The sequence below is a fragment of the Uranotaenia lowii genome, unplaced genomic scaffold, assembly GCF_029784155.1.
Source record: "Uranotaenia lowii strain MFRU-FL unplaced genomic scaffold, ASM2978415v1 HiC_scaffold_179, whole genome shotgun sequence".
NCBI classification, from domain to species: Eukaryota; Metazoa; Arthropoda; class Insecta; order Diptera; family Culicidae; genus Uranotaenia; species Uranotaenia lowii.
This window is the reverse complement of record NW_026597843.1, coordinates 25,938-47,296: the sequence shown is the minus strand read 5'-3', so window position 1 is coordinate 47,296 and position 21,359 is coordinate 25,938. Positions and strand designations below refer to the sequence as shown.

Below are 21,359 nucleotides of genomic sequence, written 5' to 3'. Positions count from 1 at the left end.
AAATGCAAATTATTATGATGAGAACCAGCACAACTAAATAATAGCTAAGAAAACACTTACCATTCTGTTCCGATTTTTCCATATTGGCACGAAACAAAACTTCCCTTCTGAACGACAAAACAGCTTAACCTCAATAAACGGATTCGGCAAATAGTTACTTTTGTTCGAGATGAATTGTACCGTTTTGTTTAGCTCAATCCAGGTCGATTTCACCTCGCTACGAGGTAAGTTTTACCTTATTTGGATTTACCTTTTTTTCTAGGTGAATTATACTTTTTTATTGAGCTCAATTCAGGTGAACTTCACCTCGCTACGAGGTAAGATTTACCTTTTTTGGATTCACCTTTTTTCTCGGTGAATTGTACCTTTTTTCCAACCTCGATTCAGGTAAATTTTACCTCGCTGTGAGGTGAGTTTCACCTCGAAGAGGTAGAAGTTACCTTTTTGGCTTTCACGAGCGTTCACCTTTGCTAACTCGGTAAATTTTACCTTTTTATTATTTTCCGTGTGTCTATCGTTTTGTTTTAAAGAAAAAACCTTAGGATGAGAGTGTATGTTAAATTTGAATCAATGCATCAATTGTCAATCAATGCATTTAATTTGAATCATGTCAAGTTTCAGTTGAACTTGTGATTCGAAGGTCAACGAATGTATAAATGAACATGTACCGAAAATTGGGATAAACGAAATCAAATCACGTCCGTAAAACTGAACAGCGGTTTTCTGTTGTTACGTTCTGACTACTCTATTGCCTATTTTTCTTCTGTTTGTTAGTTAGGGAAGCAGAATTTTATACGTTCATTCTGTTTTGCTCGAAAAAACGAAACCCAGTCGGTAAGTATCCGTGTTTTACTGTATTCGTGTGTTTGTATGTATAGATAGATATAAACGGTTTTACAGCTATATGCTAAGTCAGTATATTTTTTTTTGTTCTGTGGTTTAAACATCTTGGAAAAAGACCGGTTATTAAATTCCTGACACTGAGAAAGATTTTCACTTCCATGTTTTTTTTTAAATGTTAATCGCTGTTTCCTGTTTGATTTTCAGATTTTTCTCCGTCCTTTCATTTTGTCCTTCACTTTCAGTTGTAATGTTTTGATTGTTTCTGTTTGCTTTTTTTCAATAGTTTCTTTTCTTTTCTACGCTTTGTTCTTGTTTTTGGTGATTTTCAAAACCACTTTTCTACCTTCGGTATTGTGTCTAAAGTTTTTGCCTTTTTTGTAATTCACTAGTTTGAAATCATTAATTGTACATTCACATCGAGATTTGTAAATATGTTGTGTGAGTTTGATTTGTTAAGGTATTTTTTTCATTCCACGGCTTAGCCGATGGGTTGATTTTTTTCGTTTTTTGGATTTAAAAAAAACCTAAAATGATAACCATAAAGTCGCGAGATTCTCGATTATTAATATATGTATGTAGAATATGCGCACATCATATAGGTAGCTTTTCTTATAGATTGGTAATCAATTTACAACGGATTTTGTTCACTTTTTCTGTTATAGATTTCATTGTGCTGCAATTTGACACGATGGGTTTGAATACTTTTTTTCTGTGATTTTTTTTCACCTTTACTTTTATCACTTACGTACTTTTTCCTTAGTTTTGTTTTTAGCTATCACTCGTTCTCTTAAAGTTTATGAAGAAACAAGAAAAATAACATTCAAATTGAGGAAATTTAGACAATGACCCTTATTCTGCGCCGCGCGTGACGTGACGATTGTCACCTCACCTCGGAGTCACCGTGAGTTTTGTCACCTTATTCCCGGAGTCGATGTCGGTAAAGTGACAGAGGTGAGTGACTGAATGAACACATCTGTCAAAATGGTAGAATTTGATTTGTTTTCGTTCGCGCTTCGAATTTTCCAAACAGATTTTTAAAGCTATTAGTGAGAATTCCGGTTCGTAAAAGGCCACCAACGAGTCATAAGGTGACAGCAAGCAACTATAGCGAAAAAACGGGCATTTTTGTGCGTCCTAAGCGGAGAAAGCTGAAACCGGAAACTCCAACTAGAAGGAAAAAAATAACAATCGACGCTGCTGCTGCAACCAACCGGTGTCCAACAGACGGATTCAAGTGAGTAAGGTAATTTTTCTTTTAAAGTGCTTGGCCAGAATAGCTTCCGATTTGTGTCATTTTACAAGATATAAGCGATTCACGTGTTTTTTTTTTTGTTTTCAGTTAGTGCTGCCGATCTAGGTGCTTTCCCCGAGGTTACCACCGTGGCATGCCGGAAATCATAAGCCCACAGCCCGGTCGCTAATAGATCATAGGGATTATGGAATACCGAGCACTGGTATCGAAGTCAACAAGGCTGCAGCAGCATCATTTATTTTCATTTCTTTTCTTGCTCGTCACCACCTAAAACGTACCGACAATCGTCACCTAAAATCCTAAAGGTATGAGCCGAATAAAGATGTTACAAAAATAACTTATCGGAAACAAACAGTTTGGAATTTCATTCAGCCAAATTTAGCAGAAATCCCTTAAAACCGCTCAACTCCAACCCGTTTATAAAAAGAAATTTTCGTCGTTTACAAATTGATAGATAAATGAAAGCTTTAAAACATGCTGAGTATATTGATTGATTTCTAACAACTAACAACACCGCTTTACTGTAATTTTCGTAAATTTTCATTTCATTTCTATCTCGTCGTCACCTGAAAACGTACCGACAATTGTCACCTAAAATCGTCACCCGAATGCGACGATTCTCACCCACGGTGACTACGAGAATAGAGTAAGAACTCACAAAGTTCATCCGAAGTGACGTTCCTCACCTAAACCGACTGCTGGAATAGAGTGACTTGGGTGACTCTACTATCGTCACGTCACTCGAGGCGCAGAATAAGGGCCAATAAGTAAGTTATAAACGTTCGAGACTTAGATGTCAATACCAGAAAGAAAATTTTAAAATAGATGTTTTTGACCTTTTGAAATATGGCTAGTAAATCCTAAATGAGTCAGTATTTTTTTATATTGTATTTTGAATCAAGATCACTTTTCGAAACAAACAACGGTTCGTAAGAAAACTAAAAAAAAAAAAAAATTAAAACCACAACTCAGAAGAACATAACGAACTCAAGAATTTCGGAAAAAATAAAAACAAACTCAACGAACAAACGTAACATATTATTGATAAATTTTAAATTCGTTTTATTGAAATATAGTTTTACTGCTTTTGATTTAATTTCAATCGATTCGTTTCGGATATTGGGTTGTTGGGGGCGTATGCTTCCTATTAGGTATATATATGATTCTTTTTTCTTATTATCCTTTGATACTATACGATTTTTTTTTCCTTCGTCTATCTAACGCATATTATGAGATTATGGTAGTATATGCTCTGGGTGTATTTCTGTGAAGAGTGCGCGTTAATGCAAATTTCTTAAATATGCGTTCGTTACTTTCTTTCTAACTTTCTTGTTTCTTGGCTTTTTTCTGTTGTTTCTGCACTAATGAATAATGAGTTTTTGAGTTTCGTCAAAATAATGTTCCGTCCAGATCTCCATTCATAAGCCCACTCTCGACCATTATTGGCCGCAGTTATCATTCACACGCTTTGACTTGTTGTTTAACCCATTGTTTTTTTTTTATTTCGAGATTTCTATACACATTCGCAGACATTCCAAAACATACACACAAGGGGACACTCACACAATCAAGAAGGATCAACGGTAATATACTTTTCTGTTTCGTTTTGCTTTCTCCGATGCTTTCGCAAAATTGCGTTATAAATAATATTAGTGATAAATCATCGTTATAATAATTTTGTTACACAAAAATTTTAACCGAACACGACTTGTCTTCTACGTAGTTTTTCTTCTTCTTTTCTTTATCCCGTGGTCATTCGATAAACACACGCCGCATACGTTTCGGAACACATCTCCCCCTAATATGAAGAGAGGTTTGTGCGCTGACGCAGATCACAACTTTCTGTACAATATAAATGTCTAAATATAGTAGTATCGTTTTCTTCAGCGTTAAAAGAAAAACAAGAACATAACTAACACGTGGAGTGGAAACAATACTATTTAAGACTAACTAACTAGCGTTTAATGAAAAAAAAACTATCTCTTTATATGCGACCTCCCTAAAAATCAAAGAAAACACGCTCTTTCGAGATTTAAATTCCCACCGCCTCTTCTAAACCATTATCGGTTCGTCATCCCCGTTATTGCCGGAGGTGGAGTCGGGTCCCCCACCGGATGCTCCACCGCCACCCCCGCCACCACTGCTGTTCTGTCGTCGATTGCTGGACATCCGCCGACTGGCTTTGATCGGTTCCTTAACATCCTTCAGAATACCGCTCACATTGCCGATGTTACCGAGCGAGGACGACGACGAACAGGACGAGGCACTGATCGGGATCGATGCTGACTGTTGGATCAAAATCTTCCGACTGCTGCCACCTCCTACTCCTTCGCGAGACGAAGCGCCGGACATAGACGAGGACACCGACGTCGGTTCATAACCACCGGAAATACTTCGCATGATGGCCGGTTTCTGTCGGTGGTGTTGCTGTTGCTGCTGGGCTTGGTGGATATCGGAGGTGGACGATGAGGAGTTACTGGTACCGCCCGTCGATAGGGTTACCATCGAATGGCTGAGATTCAACTGCTGCTGGCTGTCGGATCGACTGACTGATTTTTGGCTGCTGGCCGTGGTTGTGGGGGCTGTATTGTTGCTCACACTACTGGTGCTTCCGTTCTGCGATTTCATCATAGACGGTGCAGAGGATGAGGAAGGCGATGAGGAGGACGTCGTGATGGTCGTGGTCGGTGACTGTGGCGTCGTCGCGGATCCACTTTGGCTGCCACTCTTCAGAAAGGCTTCCCGATCGAGCAACGTTTGGTGAGATAGAGATTTCGTTTTGCTTACTTTATGGAAGTAGTCGAGACTTTGATCGCGCAAATTATAACTCACAGCCATTGCTACGTCATTGTTCAGACTAACGTTACTGCTTCCGTGATCCGAAGGCGGTTGGTATCGAATCGAGATGCCACTGTCACTGATCACATTATTATAGCTACTATCCAAATCCTTATCCTTACTACTGCTAAGATCGTCCAAACTGCCACCCTCCCCGTCCAAATCCGTCGACAGCAGGTCGTCGTCGGAACTAGCCCTTGCCAAACTGGGCAACGTCGAAGTAAGCAGGGCTTTCTCCTTCTTGATCTCCTGAATGTGACCCTCTAGCAGCATTTCTTCCGTTTCTGTTTCCAGTCCTCCACCGGCTACTCTCGAGTTCGATGCCATCTCCTCCTGCGTGAACACTTTACTACTCCTCAACGTACTCAATCTCGTAGTGGCCGTATGAGCAGCCGTATCCAAGGTATCGATATCGGCCAACGTACTTTTAACGTTCAACATTTTCTGCGTGATCAGCGTTTCCATACACTTGGTCTGCCGTCCGATGTCGTTTAAACTGTCCTGCGCTGGAACGTACCTATTGGTCCGCAACACACATGGGGCAAAAACGATAGCCAACGAACTGGCCGACATCCTATTATACTGCTCCAGTTTAGCCACCAGCGCCAAATGGAACACTAACCGTTCCAACAGACAGTGATGCGCCGGTGGAATCTTCTTAATCAACGACAGCAACGTCTGCACCCGATCATTGGTATCCGAGAGATCCGCTGCCCTCAGAAAATCGTCATACCTATCGAAGGTCAGCAAAGGTTCTGGCATCTCTCGCAGGAACGACTTCAACACATTGGTCAAAACATGCACGTTGTAGCTTTCATAATCGATCTCCTCCATTCCTGCTGCCCCGCGATCCATCCTCGCCTTCAGATCCTTGATCTTGGAACTGACGCCACTCTTCCTGTAGATACCTTCCGAGTAAAGTCCGTGCATTTCGATCATCATGATCAGGCTGTAGATGTGGGCCGGAATCTTAATGCCATCGCTACCGGCACATAGCGCCGTCAGCGGAACCCCAAACAGTTTATTGGGATGATCACCGGCTCCAGCCCCGCTCACAATTGGCCCGAGGGAAAGCGCTCCTCCCGCCACTAGTGGACCAGCGCCCGAGTTCGCTATCTTGTTGCAGGCCACCGACTTCAGGTAACACCGCTTGTGGCACGTTAGACGACAATTTTGGCACACCTGCAAGTTGAAGGGGAAAACATCGTTGAAAGAATCTATTGATTTAGACAGAATTCAAACAAACAGGAACTTACCAGACCCCGTTCGATTGGCCAGAGGAGAAACTGTTGGCAGATTTCGCACGCCGTTGCAATGTTGATGATAGTCAGTTGGAATGTGTGACCTGTGTGAATGAAGGATGAAAATTTAGGATTGGTTGAGCTTTAAAACATACGCATTTCAAACTCCACAAAACGGAGCAAAAATTTAAAGTCTTGTGAGAACGCTAGTTTACGACCAACTAGTACAGGAAAATCAAAAAATTATCAAAAACATCCAACTTACCATTGAACGTGGTGTGCTCGTCGTGCTTTCGCTTCTTGTCCTTTTTCCGCTTGGTCTTGGGCTTTTCCGTTTCCCGTGAGTTCATGAATTCGTTCATGAAGCCGCGGAACGCGTTCACGCCCATCGTCAGCGGAAAGTCGTTCTTTCGCCCCGAGGTGGTCTCGATGACCTGCTCAAAGTTAGCGATCAGATCCCGGTACTTGATGTTGAGCAGTTCCGAGTTCTGCTTGTGCGCCACCGAGTACTGGGCCACCAGATTGTCCTTGAACTCTCGCAGCGCCTGCTTGAAAACCCGATCGACCTCCGAAGGTTTCTCGCAATCGCTCTCCATTTTGCAGATCTTCTGAGTAATGAAGTCCTGCATCAGCTGCAGCTCTTTGGCATCGCTAATAATCTTATCGGTCGAATCGGTGTACTCCCGGGTTGCGGAAAATTTGGAATTCGGTGTACTGGTGCTGCCGAGCACTCCGCTGATCGGAGCATGCTTGTCGTGTTTACCGGTTCGTATCCGCTTAGATCGCTTAGCCGCACACTGGAGCGTCTTAATACCTCCATTCTGGATGCACTTGGTATGCACCAGAACTTTGCAGTCCAAACAGCGATAACCTTCGTTGACAAAAGAGTCGCTCTCCTGACAGCTGGCGCACTTCTCCGCCTTGTTGATACGCTGCACCTTGCGGAACTGGTGCCCGGCAATGTTGATGCGGGTACTCGACTGATACATATCATTGCCCCGGTTCACCTCCAACAACGGAATCTTGTTGGTTGGATCCGAGTTCCTCCGCTTCAACGTATCTACGCTCCCGGAACTGATGATGGCACTGCGTCGCAGGGCAGATTGACCGGGACCACTGGGTCCACCGCCGGCAGCACCTCCTCCTGCCCCTCCACTACCACTGGAAAAATCATCACTGAGATTCGTTTTGATGCGACGCGTTTTACTGGGTGCAACCATCTGAGTAGCGATCGAGTTCAACCCGGCGGCGCCCCCGGAGCTGGTCGAAAGCGTCAGATCGATATCCTTGTTGACACCGTACTTGATCGAGTCCTCCGATTTAGTGCCGAGCAAGGCTGCCGCTTTGCCTGTAATAAGATAAGAAAAATGTTTGAGGGTGAACTTTTGTAGGATTTGGAGGGTAACTCACCTTTCGGCGTGATGGTATTATAGTAGTTTTGTGCGAAATCGTCTGGATAGTTACTGGCTACCCGTTGCGATAGAGGAAGATTGTTTTGGGCAGCTAGTGGACCTCCTCCCGGTGGGATGAACTGTTGCTGTTGTTGTTGTTGTTGCTGTTGCTGAGGAGGTTGTTGCTGCTGCTGTTGTTGAGTAACGTAGTTGTAGAGGTTGTTGGTGCTTCCACTGTTGCTACTGTTGCTGGGCGATTTGATGGTGTTGTTATTGTTGTTGTTGGGGTAGTGCTGTTGAGGTTGCTGATAGATGGTGCCGGGGGAGGATGGGTACTGTACATTCTGATAGTTGGCAGACGACAGCGATGAGGTGAGGGCTGCGGATTGTAGACTATGCTGCAGATGGTAGTTGGAGTTAATTTCGTCGCCCTGGTTTCGACTGATCAGTTCTCTTCGATTAAGCGTTGATTGTTGCTGTTGTTGCGTTTGTGAGTGTCGATTGAGATTCCGTTGTAGAGGATGTTTGTGCGGTTGTTCCGAAGTGATTATCGGTGCATTGGGACTGCTACCACTGTTGGCCATGCCAGGACCGGACATTGATGAATTAAGACTATCTAAACCGGTATTTACAAAAACGATTTCAACGTTACTGGAACTAAAACTATTATTGCTGTGGTTCTGATTTCGAATCATGCCACCACTACTGAGGCCGGTGCCTCCACCACTGAACGTCGCATCGTAACGCATACGATGACCGGGGGACGGTCCCGAATCGACCCTTCGCACCGGTGACTTTCCACCGATGCCACCGCTAATCGAACTCAATCCTCGCTCATAGCGATATTTGGCCAGTTCTGCTTCGTCGAACGTGCTCTTGCTAGCACGTTCCATATCATATTTCCGTATTGGCCTATCCAATACATCGTCCTGCCTATGCAGCGGCATCTTCGACTGTTGTTGCTGCAAGCTACTGCTGCTGCACATGTCCAGCAGGCCACTGTCCGCGCTGCCACTGCTAACATTGTGCTGATCCATAAGTGCTTCATGCCGCACCGCTGCCGACATATAGCTCGGGTCGTCCACCAAACCCATATCCTCGTAGCAGTCCTCGTCGTCTTCGTCCTCGTCATCCTCGTCGTCGTCGATAAAATCCGCACTACTGAGACTGTTATCACTAAACAGGGCCCGGTTCTTATTGACGATATCAATCGCCGACTCAAAACTGATTCCCACAGTCGTCGTGGGCTGCATCTTCCCAACGATCGCTTTGTGCGCATGAATCTCCGGCGTATCAAAAGAACTCTCCAGCGGACGTTCGGTGGTCGGTAAACTCTGCGTCGACCGCAATTTGGCACGTTCTCGTTGAAGTTTCTAAAATTTCAAAAACTCAAGTAAGGGGAAACATTTGTTAAAAATTCATATCGTGATACAAACCTTGCTCAAGTTCACCTTGAATCTTTCCCGCGCCTGGTTCCCCCGTATCCTCGATTGTATCACCAGCACCCCGGTCTTCAGCTTGCCGAACCAGGTCCGCACCGAGTGGCCTCGCCAGGTCGCCTGAATTATGGTCGCAGCCTTGTTGTGCAGCGCCCGGATCAGCTTGTCCTGTTTGTCCTTCAGATACAGGCGCCAGTACGATTGGATCGTACAGGCCGCGGTTCGATACTGACAGTACTTTTTGCGTTGCAATATCGACCGGAACCATCGCTGAATCGTGATAATGCTATCGATGATCTTGGTGTGCAGACAGATGTCCAGCCGCATCTTTTGCGATTCGCGCATGTAGATTTTCGTCAGCCCCAGCTGGTAGTGTTGCTTCTGCAGGTCCATTGTGTTCATAAAGTCCCGAACGTCCTTCTGGGAACTGATGAGACCTTTCGGCAGCAGGATTCGGTAGAGCTGAATGAACTCATCGTAGGTAAGTCGAACGTTGTACCCGGCCCGACGGATTCGCACCGTTTCCAGCATGCCCGTGTAGCGCAACTGTTGGTTGGGAAAGGGGGATTTTGTTGAAAAAAAATTATTTACGAACTACCTATCATTGACAAATTTGCTTAAAATGTATCAAAGCCTGCTTTGTACTGTATTTTTTTTCAGAAATTTAACAGCAAGCTGTCATACACTGTATTTCATCAGCTTCACTTTTTATAGTATTTTTCTAATTTTTTACGATTTGTTTCTTTTCCATAAATACCTAACTATTAAAAAACCTTAAAAACTTTCCAAGAAGGAAAAACATTTGTATTGAAATGTGAACCCAAAATTTGGTCGATTTAAATAAATTTATTTAGCGGCTTTATCGGTGAGGGTTAAAGAGTTGAAATGAAAGACGGATAGAAGAACAGAAGAAAATTCTAAGGTGGTGAAAAGAGCGAAGAGCATTTGAAATAGAAGCTTGACCACATGCTAAATTCTTTGTCCCGCATCAATTAACTGTATTGAAGAAGTAGTACCCAATAGAGAAGGCACTACATTTTTCGATACAGTTAATTATGGATGGTTCGACCGCCATGTGAGTGTGCACATGTGCCGAACGGACAAAAAATTTAGCATGTGGTTGCTCTGTTAAGTCTTCTATTGTGCGAAACCCGAACGCCTCTGTTCGAGATGTAGCTAAGAAGCTGCACTTAAGCCGAAGTTTTGTCCAGAAGGCCAAAACTAAGGCTGGGCTTCGACAGTTCAAGGTACAAAGGGCCCCTAAACGCGACGAGAAGCGGAACAAGTGTGCCTAATCCCGTGCCAGGAAGTTGTACCTCAACATGCTGATGAAAGTTGAATGCTGCATCATGGACGACGAAACATATGTAAAGGCCGACTTCAACAGGATCTTCGGCAACCTGTTTTTCACCCATTTTTCTCCGTTTTAAACTGTTTTTTTAGGCTTCCATAAAATCTCTCATGATATTTTTATTTGTTTTGTTTAATTTAGAAAATCAAATGAATAAATCCGGAAAAAATCCGAGCTTTTTTCAATAAAATTCGGGCAACCGGGTCAGACCGGACTTTTCCCATATTTTGTAGGTATTAAATATCCGGGATATCCCGGGCAATCTTACCGGGCAATCTGGTAACCTTAGCCTAACATAATTTAGCTGCAGAACTTGAAATTTTCAATATAAATTGCTGATTCGAACAGTAGAATTTTGGATAAAACAGGAATTTTTGTTTCCGAGCTTGGTGTAAATAACCTACTTGAAATTTTTGGTTATCGCTCTTCATTGAAAGCCAAATTTTATTGCTCTCGAAAATATCGCTTCGAACCTTTCAGGATTAGTCAGATTCCCTGGAACTTTTTTTCCTGTGAAACCTTCAAGCAGGTTGTAATTTGATCATTTACGGCACCATCTCGCTTAACGCGATTACCTTGAGATTTCGGGTTCAGACAAGCGAGAAAAAGGGCTCCTCTCTTGGTTGAACGAACCCGATGCCGAGTCAGAGATTAAAGTCCCGACTTTTTGTTTCCCTGTCTGTCTAATGATGTTTGTTGGATGCGTGTCTCTGATGGACTGCTGAATCCTTTTGGATCCTTTGACAAACAAATCAACAAATGAAGACGTAGGATCTGTAAAGGCGCAAAAAAGAAGGTGACGCCTCTAGGACGTGCTGATGGCGGATTATGCGGTTGTTAGTTTATTTCTTTGAAATTTTAGCATTTACAACAACCGAGCAGAGTCATCGAGAAATTCCTTCAGAGACACCCCGAAATGGGGAGGAAGAGCCGCAAAAATGCATTAGCAGAAACATGCTAAACTTCTGGAAATTTAGCATAAAGGAAGAATACTTCAGCCTCGGCTTTTACTTGGCTTAAACCCTAGCCGAGGCTTTTTTTCCCTTGTTCGGTATCGGATGTGTCCTTATCTGTCCCGTCTTATCAAGTCTAGCCTCTTCCTGTCTGCCTCTGCGGGTTTTGTGTTGCGTACAACATTCGAAATTCCGAATAATGATGACCCTGCTGTGGTGAGTTGCACCGACTCTTGCATATGCACGTGAGTGCTAGACAACTCATTGATGATGTTTAAGTAAAGGATGCGCAAGCAAAACAGGATAACAACAGCAAGCAAGGAAATAAAAAAAACAATTCCGGAAGAGAGCTTACTGGGGGCAGTTAAACTCAGGGTTATAAAAGTGCCATATAATCCGGGTATTTTCCACTGCTGGGGGTCCTTTCTCTTTAAGTGTCCAAGCCGGACAGAAACGGATGAATTTCAGTCACAGTCACTCGAACGAGGGAAATGGCAATAATGGTGATTCCTTTTTTAACGGCACACCGGATCAACGCCAATTTGCCGATTTTTTTTTATTGCATCTTCCTGGTTCCGTGGGAACATCTTCATGAATGAAGGTTGAGTGGATTCACAGTTTTTTTTTCTCGTCTGGACGGGGAAGTCCCAGTTATGTAGATGGTAATCAGTTCTAGGAAGTAAAACGGTGAGAAATTAGGTAAAAAAGCACCTGTACCAGAGGCAATATACCTTTTTTCAAATTTGCAAACAAGTTTTCAAACCGTATTCGTACCGAATTTGGTTAATTCCACATAAATAGACTAGAATCTTCTAGTTTTTTTTAAAAAACTGTATGCTTCATTGCAAAATTCAGTAGCCGCAAAATATGAGGACGTTTAAGCATTATATTTCCCGAGCAGATTTTGATGCCTAAATAGACAGCAAATTGCGACCAAAATAAGGTGTTAACACAGCACACTGATAGCATCTAGTGGTTCTGAATATTTTACATCAGAAAAACTTGGCATCATGAGGGTTTAAAAAATGAAATTGATAACAAAACAAGACCAGTTTAAGGTATGCGAACAGAAAACCGATAGCATCGTTTGGTGTTGATTTCTTCTTGATAGCAAAACTACGCAACTATATTGTCTCATTGGGTTTCCATGTAACAGAAAAGTTAGCTAATGACGTGTTGAGAGCTAAATGATAACATAATTGGGCGCAGATGTGTGAATTTATCAAAAACTAACTTCATGACACCAAAATGAAAGCATAATTTGGTGTTATTTCAAACGAACTTTAACAACCTTTAAACAAAATTTTATTTTAAGGACAGGCAAACAAACAGACTATATGTTATTATTTATGTCAAATTTCCCAAATTCAATACGTTGATATCGCAAAGGCATTAAAATTCATTGGATTAAGCAAACGTTATGTTTTTTGCCATTCATACATAAAGGTATTGTGAACAGTCAGCTGGAGCTATCATTCCAGGGTCCAAAACCCCACTTTATATATATTAATCGACTCAGCTCGACGAGTTACGAAGCTGTCAGATAACATGTATGTTCATGTTAAAATGAGTTTACTGCCATTTCTCCTATTCAAGGCTTTACAATTTTTTATAAATTAAGTCTTAAAAAATGGATTTTTTTCCTCGGGTAAAAAAATCAAAATTTTTCCTTAGCGATAAAGTTTTTAGTAGAGCAAAAGTTGTTTGTAATCATAAATTAATCTCGGAGTTAGAATTAAGATTCAGATTTCAATAATTATATATCAATTTTACATGCAGACATGGAATTCAAATTCAAACTGATATTAAAATAATTTGATTCAAATCTGCATACTTTATTAAAATTTAAAGTCAGAAAAACAATCTAAACTTTGATTTTGAATCAAGAATCAAGAGCTTAGATTAAAAATAAAGAAATCAAAAGTTTCAATTTCGAATTCGAAAATGACCCCAAATCGACTCAGTCCAATTCACAATTCAAAAATAGAACCTAGATTCAAAGCATAGAATAAGATAAATCAGACTCAGGCAGAATTCAGATTCAATATTCTAACTCAGATTCGGAATTTAGATTAAAATACAAAATTTAGACTGAAATACAAAATAAAGATTCTCAACTCACATTTAGCGAATTGAGAATTCACAATAATCCAATTCAGACTCAGAATAAAGAATTCGTTTTCATATCCATATAAATTGATAGTAAAATACCCTAGGAGACTTGCGATTGCGTCGCATAGGGTTATTCTCACTATCAAACAACAATCTTCATTTTTTTAGCTTTTTTTTTAGCTCAATTTGGACCTGAAAAACATGAAAAGACATGTTGGCATGCCAAGAAAAGGACCATGCCAAAATAGGGCTCACTTACCCTAATAGTACAAAAATTCAGATTTTGATTTACCTACTTTTCAGATGTTTCAAAATTCAGGTTTAAACTTAAGTTTCGGACTTTTTTTTAATCTTTTTTTTTTATTAAATGATTTCTTCGGCTGTGCTACTATTTAAGGCTGAGGATTCGAAACTGATAAATCGATTTTATAAAATTACATAGATTTTGAAAGCTATCAAATTTCGAGTTTAGTTCAAATTTTTTTTTTTATTTTTTTGGAAAAAAAATCAGAATTCAAATTCAAGATTCACAATCAGAATTAAAATCGAAATCCAGGATTTGAATTCTGCATTCATACTCAGAATTCAGTTCACAATAAATATTCGGAATTCCGATTTAGACATCAAATTAAAAATTCAGATTAGATATGAGATTTTGATTCACTTTACCCAGGGTAGCCAGCGTATGTCCATAATTAAATTACCGGTTTTCCCGGATTTCCTGATAATAATTTTAATTTTTTTTCCGGATTCAAAATATCCAGATAAATGTTTTAAAATATTTCTATACCGTAGAAAAGGGATTCAACTTTTTTTTTTTTTTTTTTTAAGGGATTCAACGATTTTTTTAATGTGAAAGAGAATTAATCGAATTTGAATTGCTAAATTTTATTTCAAATTCAATTGCTAAAAATTTGCAGTTTTAGTAAATTTACGCTTTCTGAAGAGTTCATAGCTGATTTCTATTTGAGGCGCTGATTCCAAGCAATCAGCTTTTTTATCAGCCCAAGAGTTAAATGAGGTTTTGTTGACCTTTGAAATGGGTCGAGGTTTATTTTAAAAATGTGTATCTACAGTTTAAAAAAAAAACTCAACAACATTCGTAGGTTTCCAAAATTTTAGATGTTTTGTCATATCAATTTTATTGAAAATCGTGAGTTGTATTGATTTCCGAGTAACATCAGTTTTAATTTTTTTTTATATTCTGTAAAACACGAAAATTTCGAAAACATTTAAAAGAATTTTACGCCAAAAGGAAGGTATTGTTTTATGAGATCTACAACATCTAGGAAACATCTGAATCCTTGAAAATTGCACTTCAATCGTTATCTTGGATAGAAAATTTGAAATTTTAGTCTGATTTCAAAACATTCTTAATTCTAAACCTGAATTCTGAATATGCATTCTTCATCTGCATTTTGAGTCGGACTTTCAATCCGATCTCTTAATTTGAATTTTCTACCTGCATTTTGAATTCCGATCGAAAATAAATTCAGATTCTGAAATCCTTATCCAAATTTTGAATATCAATTCTGTGTGATTATTTTTCAGAACAGATTATTAAACAGCAAAAACGACTTTTTATATATGATTCCAACGTTTCAATCCTTGTTCGATCTTTGGAATCATAAATATATAGTCGTTTCTGTTAGACTACTAGCCAAAAAAGTATCCCACAAAATCCACAAAGTCGACAAATCACATATGAATATTATTTCTGAATGTGACATTTGAATTTGAGTTCAAAACTCAAGACTCTTATGGCTTGTACTTCTAGCATTTGACACAAAAACTTGCAACTCCATATCTCTGGTTTAATCATAACAGAACAAAATTCATAAATTTGTATTTAAGGCTTCTGAAAAAAAATTCTTTTGATGAATTTTTCTGTTTAGTATGTAAGTGTATTAAGAGGAAAAATAATTTATTTGGTTGACAGTTTTTCCCGGTTTTGATTTCTAATTCCCGGTGATTTCCCGTTTTTCCCGGTGCTATTTTCAATTCCCAGTTTCCAAGTTTGCTGGCCACCCTGAGTTTAACATAAGCTAGACTCTTAGTTTAAATTTTGAATTTCGGTTCAAAATTTCAAAATCAGACTCACATTCAAAACTCAGTTTCAGATTCAGTATTTAGATTGGGAAATTATGTTAAGAACAAAGATTCTTATTTCAGATTAAGATTGAGAATATTAACCCTCTAAAACCTAATCCCAGATTCAGATTAAGGTTACGATTAATGAGACAGATTCATAATTCAAATAGGTATAGAATAAGGTCGCCAGATTGCTCGGTTTTATCTGGGTTTTGCCCGGATTTATTCACTTCATTTGGCAAATCAAACCAAAAATAACAACAAACACCTCCGAAACGAAATTTTTTTAACAAGTTTTATAAAAAAAATCATGAAAGGTTTTTTGGAAGCCTAAAATGCGGTTCAAAATCTATCGATGAGTTTTGATGAAAAAAAATAATTTTTATTTCATTTTTATTTCTTGATTTTCGTAGAGGAATTTTTGAGTTTTGAGAAAATTTGCCCGGATTTATGGTTGTTTATTTGAAATCGAATGTCCGGATTTTGCAAGGTTTTTATATAAAAATTGCCCGGTTTGTCCGGCCCGGATACGTGTTGAAAAAATTCTGGCAACCTTAGTATAGAACTTATCAATTTTCAATTCTAATATTCTTCCTTCAAGAATATACTTCCACCGAAATGCCGGAGCTAAAATTTACAAAATCAACTAAAACGGTTGTTAACTTCTCTTAGGAAACTCATGTTTTAAATTTAGATTCAGATTGCGAATCCAGAAAATGAACTTTGGAATCAGAATAGGATTTCAGATTCAGATTTCAGAATCAAATTAATGCGCTGTTATTCATATCAGTATTCCTTCTTCTGAACAATTTTTTAGCAAGGTACAGCTCTAAAAAGGTATTATTCTAGGCTAGGCGCCCCCGCCAGCCATCGATATTGTAGTTGGTTTCATTTATGCAATTGAAAAAAGATCCAGAAAAACGGTTTCAAAATCTCTCTTTCCATACGCAAAATGAACTCTTTAAATGCCAGTTCGCTTTTCCCCCAAAAAACGTACTGGGCATCGTTTTCAAAAATATTGATCATAATTTTATGATTCAGGGGTAAGGAATCTATCATTTGTCTTCTATATTATGTTATATGTATTCAAATATAACTTACACCCTGTAAAAAAGGCTCCAATCCACTGTCAAGTGTATAAATCGGGTTTTAAATTCTCATGCTAAGTTGCCGATGCAAATTTCGTAGATTGACGTCGTTCTTCATTTTTACAAAAAGGATTTGTTAAATTTAAACAGTTTAAAAAAATGGCAGATACAGGACACCATCTGGACGTTGTCAGCGGCAAACCACTACACATGGCGTAAAGGATAGCGTTCATGTCTTCTATGCCAACGGTCAAGAGATCGAATTTTAGTCACGGTATACCTAGTATCTACTCTTTCTGTGGGTTGGTGGTCTCAGCATTCGTAAGATGCTTGCTATCATATCTTCGGAAGGTGTACGAATTAGCGCTACTTCAATGGAATTTCTTTGATGATTTTAATGTTCGACAAGCAAAATGCACCTTTGTTTAGAAAATTTATCTACCTATACATAGAATGTATCTCAAACAATTTTTTCAAAAAAAAAATTGTGTTTTGAAAAGGGAAACATTCCGATTGAAAATATATGACACTACCAAAAGGGGTCAACCCCCAGTCGTTAAGAAACAGTTCTGCAATTTTGTGTTGAGATGAACTCCTATGTCTTTCATGTCAGGGATATAGGGTTACAATTGTTCTATAACGAGGTATTCAAATTAAAACTTCTAAACATATTTGATTGTCTAATTAGCCTAGAAAACCCTCAATCAACCCTCAACCTACCATTCCGACCGTAATGGTCATCTTGAGCCGCAACACAAGTCCAGTCATTAGCAACAGCGAAATCAGCACACAGTGTACCGAGGCCAGTATCAGAAGCAGGCCTAATCTAACACAAACCCGCGAACAGGTCTCCACCAACAACATACCAGCGGCCAAGGGAAGCAACGGAAACCTTAATCTGGTTACCGGTGGAATTTTCTGTTTCATTGCACATTCCGTAGACACTTTTAGCTAGCTTAGAGAGCACATTCACTTTCACACAAATAACTTAGAGGGGTCAGTCTCTATTATTGATAAATTTGTGCAGGTGCACTTTAAATCACTATCCCAATTGAATGGAATTCCGGAAATTCCAGTCTGTATCAATGAAGGAAAACAACGACGACCTGAAGAAGGGTATGAATTAGAAAACACACTTTGGTTGGTAAAACTTCGGAATCGATATCGTTCTTCGAAGAAAAACATCTGAACCGTACCGAGGCAAAAGTAGAACTGAATCCCGACACCGTCCCTTGAGGGCTTTCAGGGAAAGAAGATTGACCTGTTGTTCTGCACAGTGAGCAAAATGAAGGTTTTGGGTGTACATTTACACCCAAGGAAATTTGCTGTACTGTGATGACTAATCCTGAATTCGAATTGTAAAATTTTGAGTCATGCGGGAGATTAGAATCCTTAAAATATGAAATATAAATTTTTATCTCACAAAACAAGATTTTTTACCGTGTTCAACCTCAAGCTATAAAAACATCCTTCCCTCTGATTTACCTTTTCCTCGAAAATCATCTGTTTTGGATGAAGGAAAACAGGCAATGGGATTCTTCCATTGTATCCACCTTCGCGAACCACTTACGACACCTCAAAAGGCAAACAAAAACCCATTCCCATTTCTACCCACCGAATGTTTCTGTTCCTCGGGGTAAGGACCGGTGCAAAAGATGATCCCTAACCATTCGATCCGGGCCCCGGCAGGCAGGTAGTCCTTCGAATGCGTAAAACCTGAAGATGAAACTGAGCCCTTTTGGCTCAAGTTATTGAATGACGGAGTCCTAGAGACTTCTAGAAGAGAGTGATGCTGATAACAACAACCCTTTTCACTTATCAGTGCAAAGATAAATGTACCAGATGCCTCAATCGGTCCAGCAATTAGCATACAAACAGACAATCCGCACACACTTGAGGTTGGGTTTTTGTTGTTAGGTTGTTTTCTCTTGGATTTCTTTTCTCCTCCAAGGGATCATTTTTTTATGATCCTTTCTCCGTTTCCTAAAACATTCAGATTTTTTCCCACGAAATCGGGTCCCTCATACGGATGTCTTACGTCACGTTCCCTTTTTTTTGTTTAAGGATACAAACAAAATCAAACTAACGGTTTCCGAAATCCTCATGAATCATAATGGCCTAATAAGTAAAAAACGGAACATGTCGATTCCAGTTCCTCTAGAAGTCGAGCGCCAGTTCTTTTCTAGATTCAAAGACGATCAGCAGAGAACAGCAGAAAAAAAATCGATTCTCAAAAGGATCTGCCGCCCGCAGATGTGTCCTTCACAGCTTGCGTTGTCCAGCAGCCTGCCTGTTGCCTGTCCAACTTTTGTGAAAGGAGAGCAATAATTCAAAAGTCACACACAGCAGCAGCTGATTTTCTTTGGTGCTTCTGCTCAGAGCGAGTTCCCGCGAAAAGCGGCTTTCGTTTTAAAATTGACCTGAGTACGAATTTTCTTATAAGAATCATTAGGTGTTCCTAATCTTTATGACGTTTCCTTGAAAGATTCTCTCGAGTTGAATAATAATCTCCGTTTAACTTTCTAGTTCTGATTTCTTATAAAGACTTTCACTTTTTTAACTTTTTAACGAGAGCATTATCTAAAAAGTTATGCTTCTCGAACTACAAGAAAAATATTTGTTTTAAATTGCTTTAGCCTTGGGAAAATCGCTGCTTTGTTTAGCTTGCTCATACAGTTTACTGTAGATCCGTTCTGTGTGTGCTCAAAGCCGAACATCACGTCAAAACGTTTGGTCCTTCGAGCCGGATCTCGGTTCCGTTTGGCCATTGGCAATAAGAGCTAAATGGTCACGATAGCCATTGTTGTAAGCCGCACATCGTACTTAATCGGGCGGATTCAATGTGCAGTTTGATGTGCAACTTTCAGCTATATTTAACATTTTGAAAAGTACGAAGAACAGCCACCTTTGAAAATTCTTGAAAAAGGTTGTGTTTCGTATTTTAAGAATCCAACGATGTCAAAATGTCAAATTACATTAACTTCCAATACACATTTCAAAATTCTTCTCATATGACTGAGGCAGCTTTGACGGTTCTGATTTCTTAAAAAGAGTTTCACTTTTTACTTTTCAACCAGGGCGTTCTTTTAAAAGTTATGAGCTTGAGCTTGAGCTTAGATAAACCGTACATTTCAGTAGTTGCTTCTCCGTGATTGACAAGAACCATCAAAATTGTACATAGATCCAAATAAATGGGGCTTGGGATTAGCTTACCATTTTCTGTGTACACGTTTCGAAGGTTCCTTATCTTATATGGTCAATAACGGCGCCGGCCACGTCCTTACGGTTCATCGTGGAAAGGGAAGGATTGTTAGTTCGACTTCCGTTGCTACTAGAGACCGAATACACCTCTAAATCTCCACGGTCGTCACAGGAAGGGTGGTTTGTCAGTGGGGAAGGTAAATTAGATCTGGATTCCCTTTGGGAAGGGATGTGATCAAAGCAAAGTTAAATATTTAATGTTCGTCGCGTCGCACACTATCGAGTTCATCGCGTTTTTATTTAGAGCAAATACGTCCTAACGTGGCATTGTCATACACATACAATGTACTTAGCACCGGTGCAACTCACCGAATTTTACCGCGCGTTTATGACGAGGAGAGCAAAACGTCCTAACGTGGCATTGCCATACACTTACAATGCACAATTTTATCGCGCGCTTAATATGAGCAGAGCAAAACGTCCTAACGTGGCATTGTCATACACGTATAATGCACTTGGCGCCGGTGCAACTCACCGAAGTTTTTTCACGCGTTTAAAACGAGAAGAGCAAGAACGACCTAACGAGCAAAAACGTTCTAACGCATTATGCAAACGGGGAGAGAAAGAGGAAAAGAAAGGAAAGAAAAAACGCATCCGATCGCGCCTCGCTTGCCTGATGTACACTTTTCGCAAGCAACTGAACGGAGGAGGAAATCACCATTGTTGCTCTCTTGCTCCAGCAGCATTAATAGACTTTATTTATTAACACCGACGACCGAACCGAACGTCAATTTTCACCACGCTAACACACACACACACACGCGCGCACAGAATTATGTTAACTTGATTCAGGATAAACGATTTTTGAATTTTGTTTGCGTTTTATGACAAATGTGTTTCAATCTCTTTATCTTGAAAAACAAATAGTTTTATCATTTTTATCACATATCTAACACATTTTAAAAAAATCATTCCCTAGATAGCGCTAGCACAAAAACAAAATTACTCACTAGATGTCGGTAGCACAAAGTACGCGAACCTTTTTAAAACTCTACTAGTGACATCTGTATGTCACTAGTGGAATTTTTTAGAACCACCATGCACTGACGCGTCATCACACAACCATTGCAAAATCGAAAAATAAGAATTCTTAAATTACCTGTTATCTGCGACAATTTTACCTATACCTCCATAACCGTCAGTAGCACAAACACTTCAGCAACGCTCCAAATGAAATTATTTATCAAAAGCACATATTTAACACCTGAAAATCGGCTTTATAAAAACTGATACTAAAAAAACACTTTCAGCTTGAGCCAGGGGTGCCAGTTCTCACCAGGGCGTTCTTTTAAAAGTTATGCCTCTAAAACTTCGAGAGAAATATTTGTTTTAAATTTTTTTAGCCTTGGGAAAATCGCAGACGTCAGGTCCGTCAAAACGTTTGGTTCTTCGAGCCAGATCTCGGAAATGTTCCGTGTGGCCATTCATTGGCAAGCAGAGCGTATCTTGGGGGGCTTAATCATCGCGATAGCCATTGTCGCGAGACGCAGATCGTACTT

The 21,359-nt window shown here is 39.8% G+C and overlaps 1 protein-coding gene across 1 annotated transcript in view; it reads right to left on the bottom strand.

Annotated features, from left to right (window-relative positions):
* Nucleotides 1-877: 877 nt before the first annotated feature.
* The window catches only part of LOC129759523 (unconventional myosin-IXb-like), a gene marked incomplete at its 5' end in the record, with an annotated part of 35,119 nt that continues 14,637 nt past the window's right edge, over nucleotides 878-21,359 (bottom strand). The window contains 5 exons of the mRNA XM_055756995.1: nucleotides 878-6,115; nucleotides 6,190-6,278; nucleotides 6,440-7,522; nucleotides 7,585-8,938; nucleotides 9,002-9,550. Coding sequence (XP_055612970.1) covers nucleotides 4,148-6,115; nucleotides 6,190-6,278; nucleotides 6,440-7,522; nucleotides 7,585-8,938; nucleotides 9,002-9,550 — 5,043 coding nt within the window. The remainder of the gene's footprint in view (nucleotides 6,116-6,189; nucleotides 6,279-6,439; nucleotides 7,523-7,584; nucleotides 8,939-9,001; nucleotides 9,551-21,359) is intronic.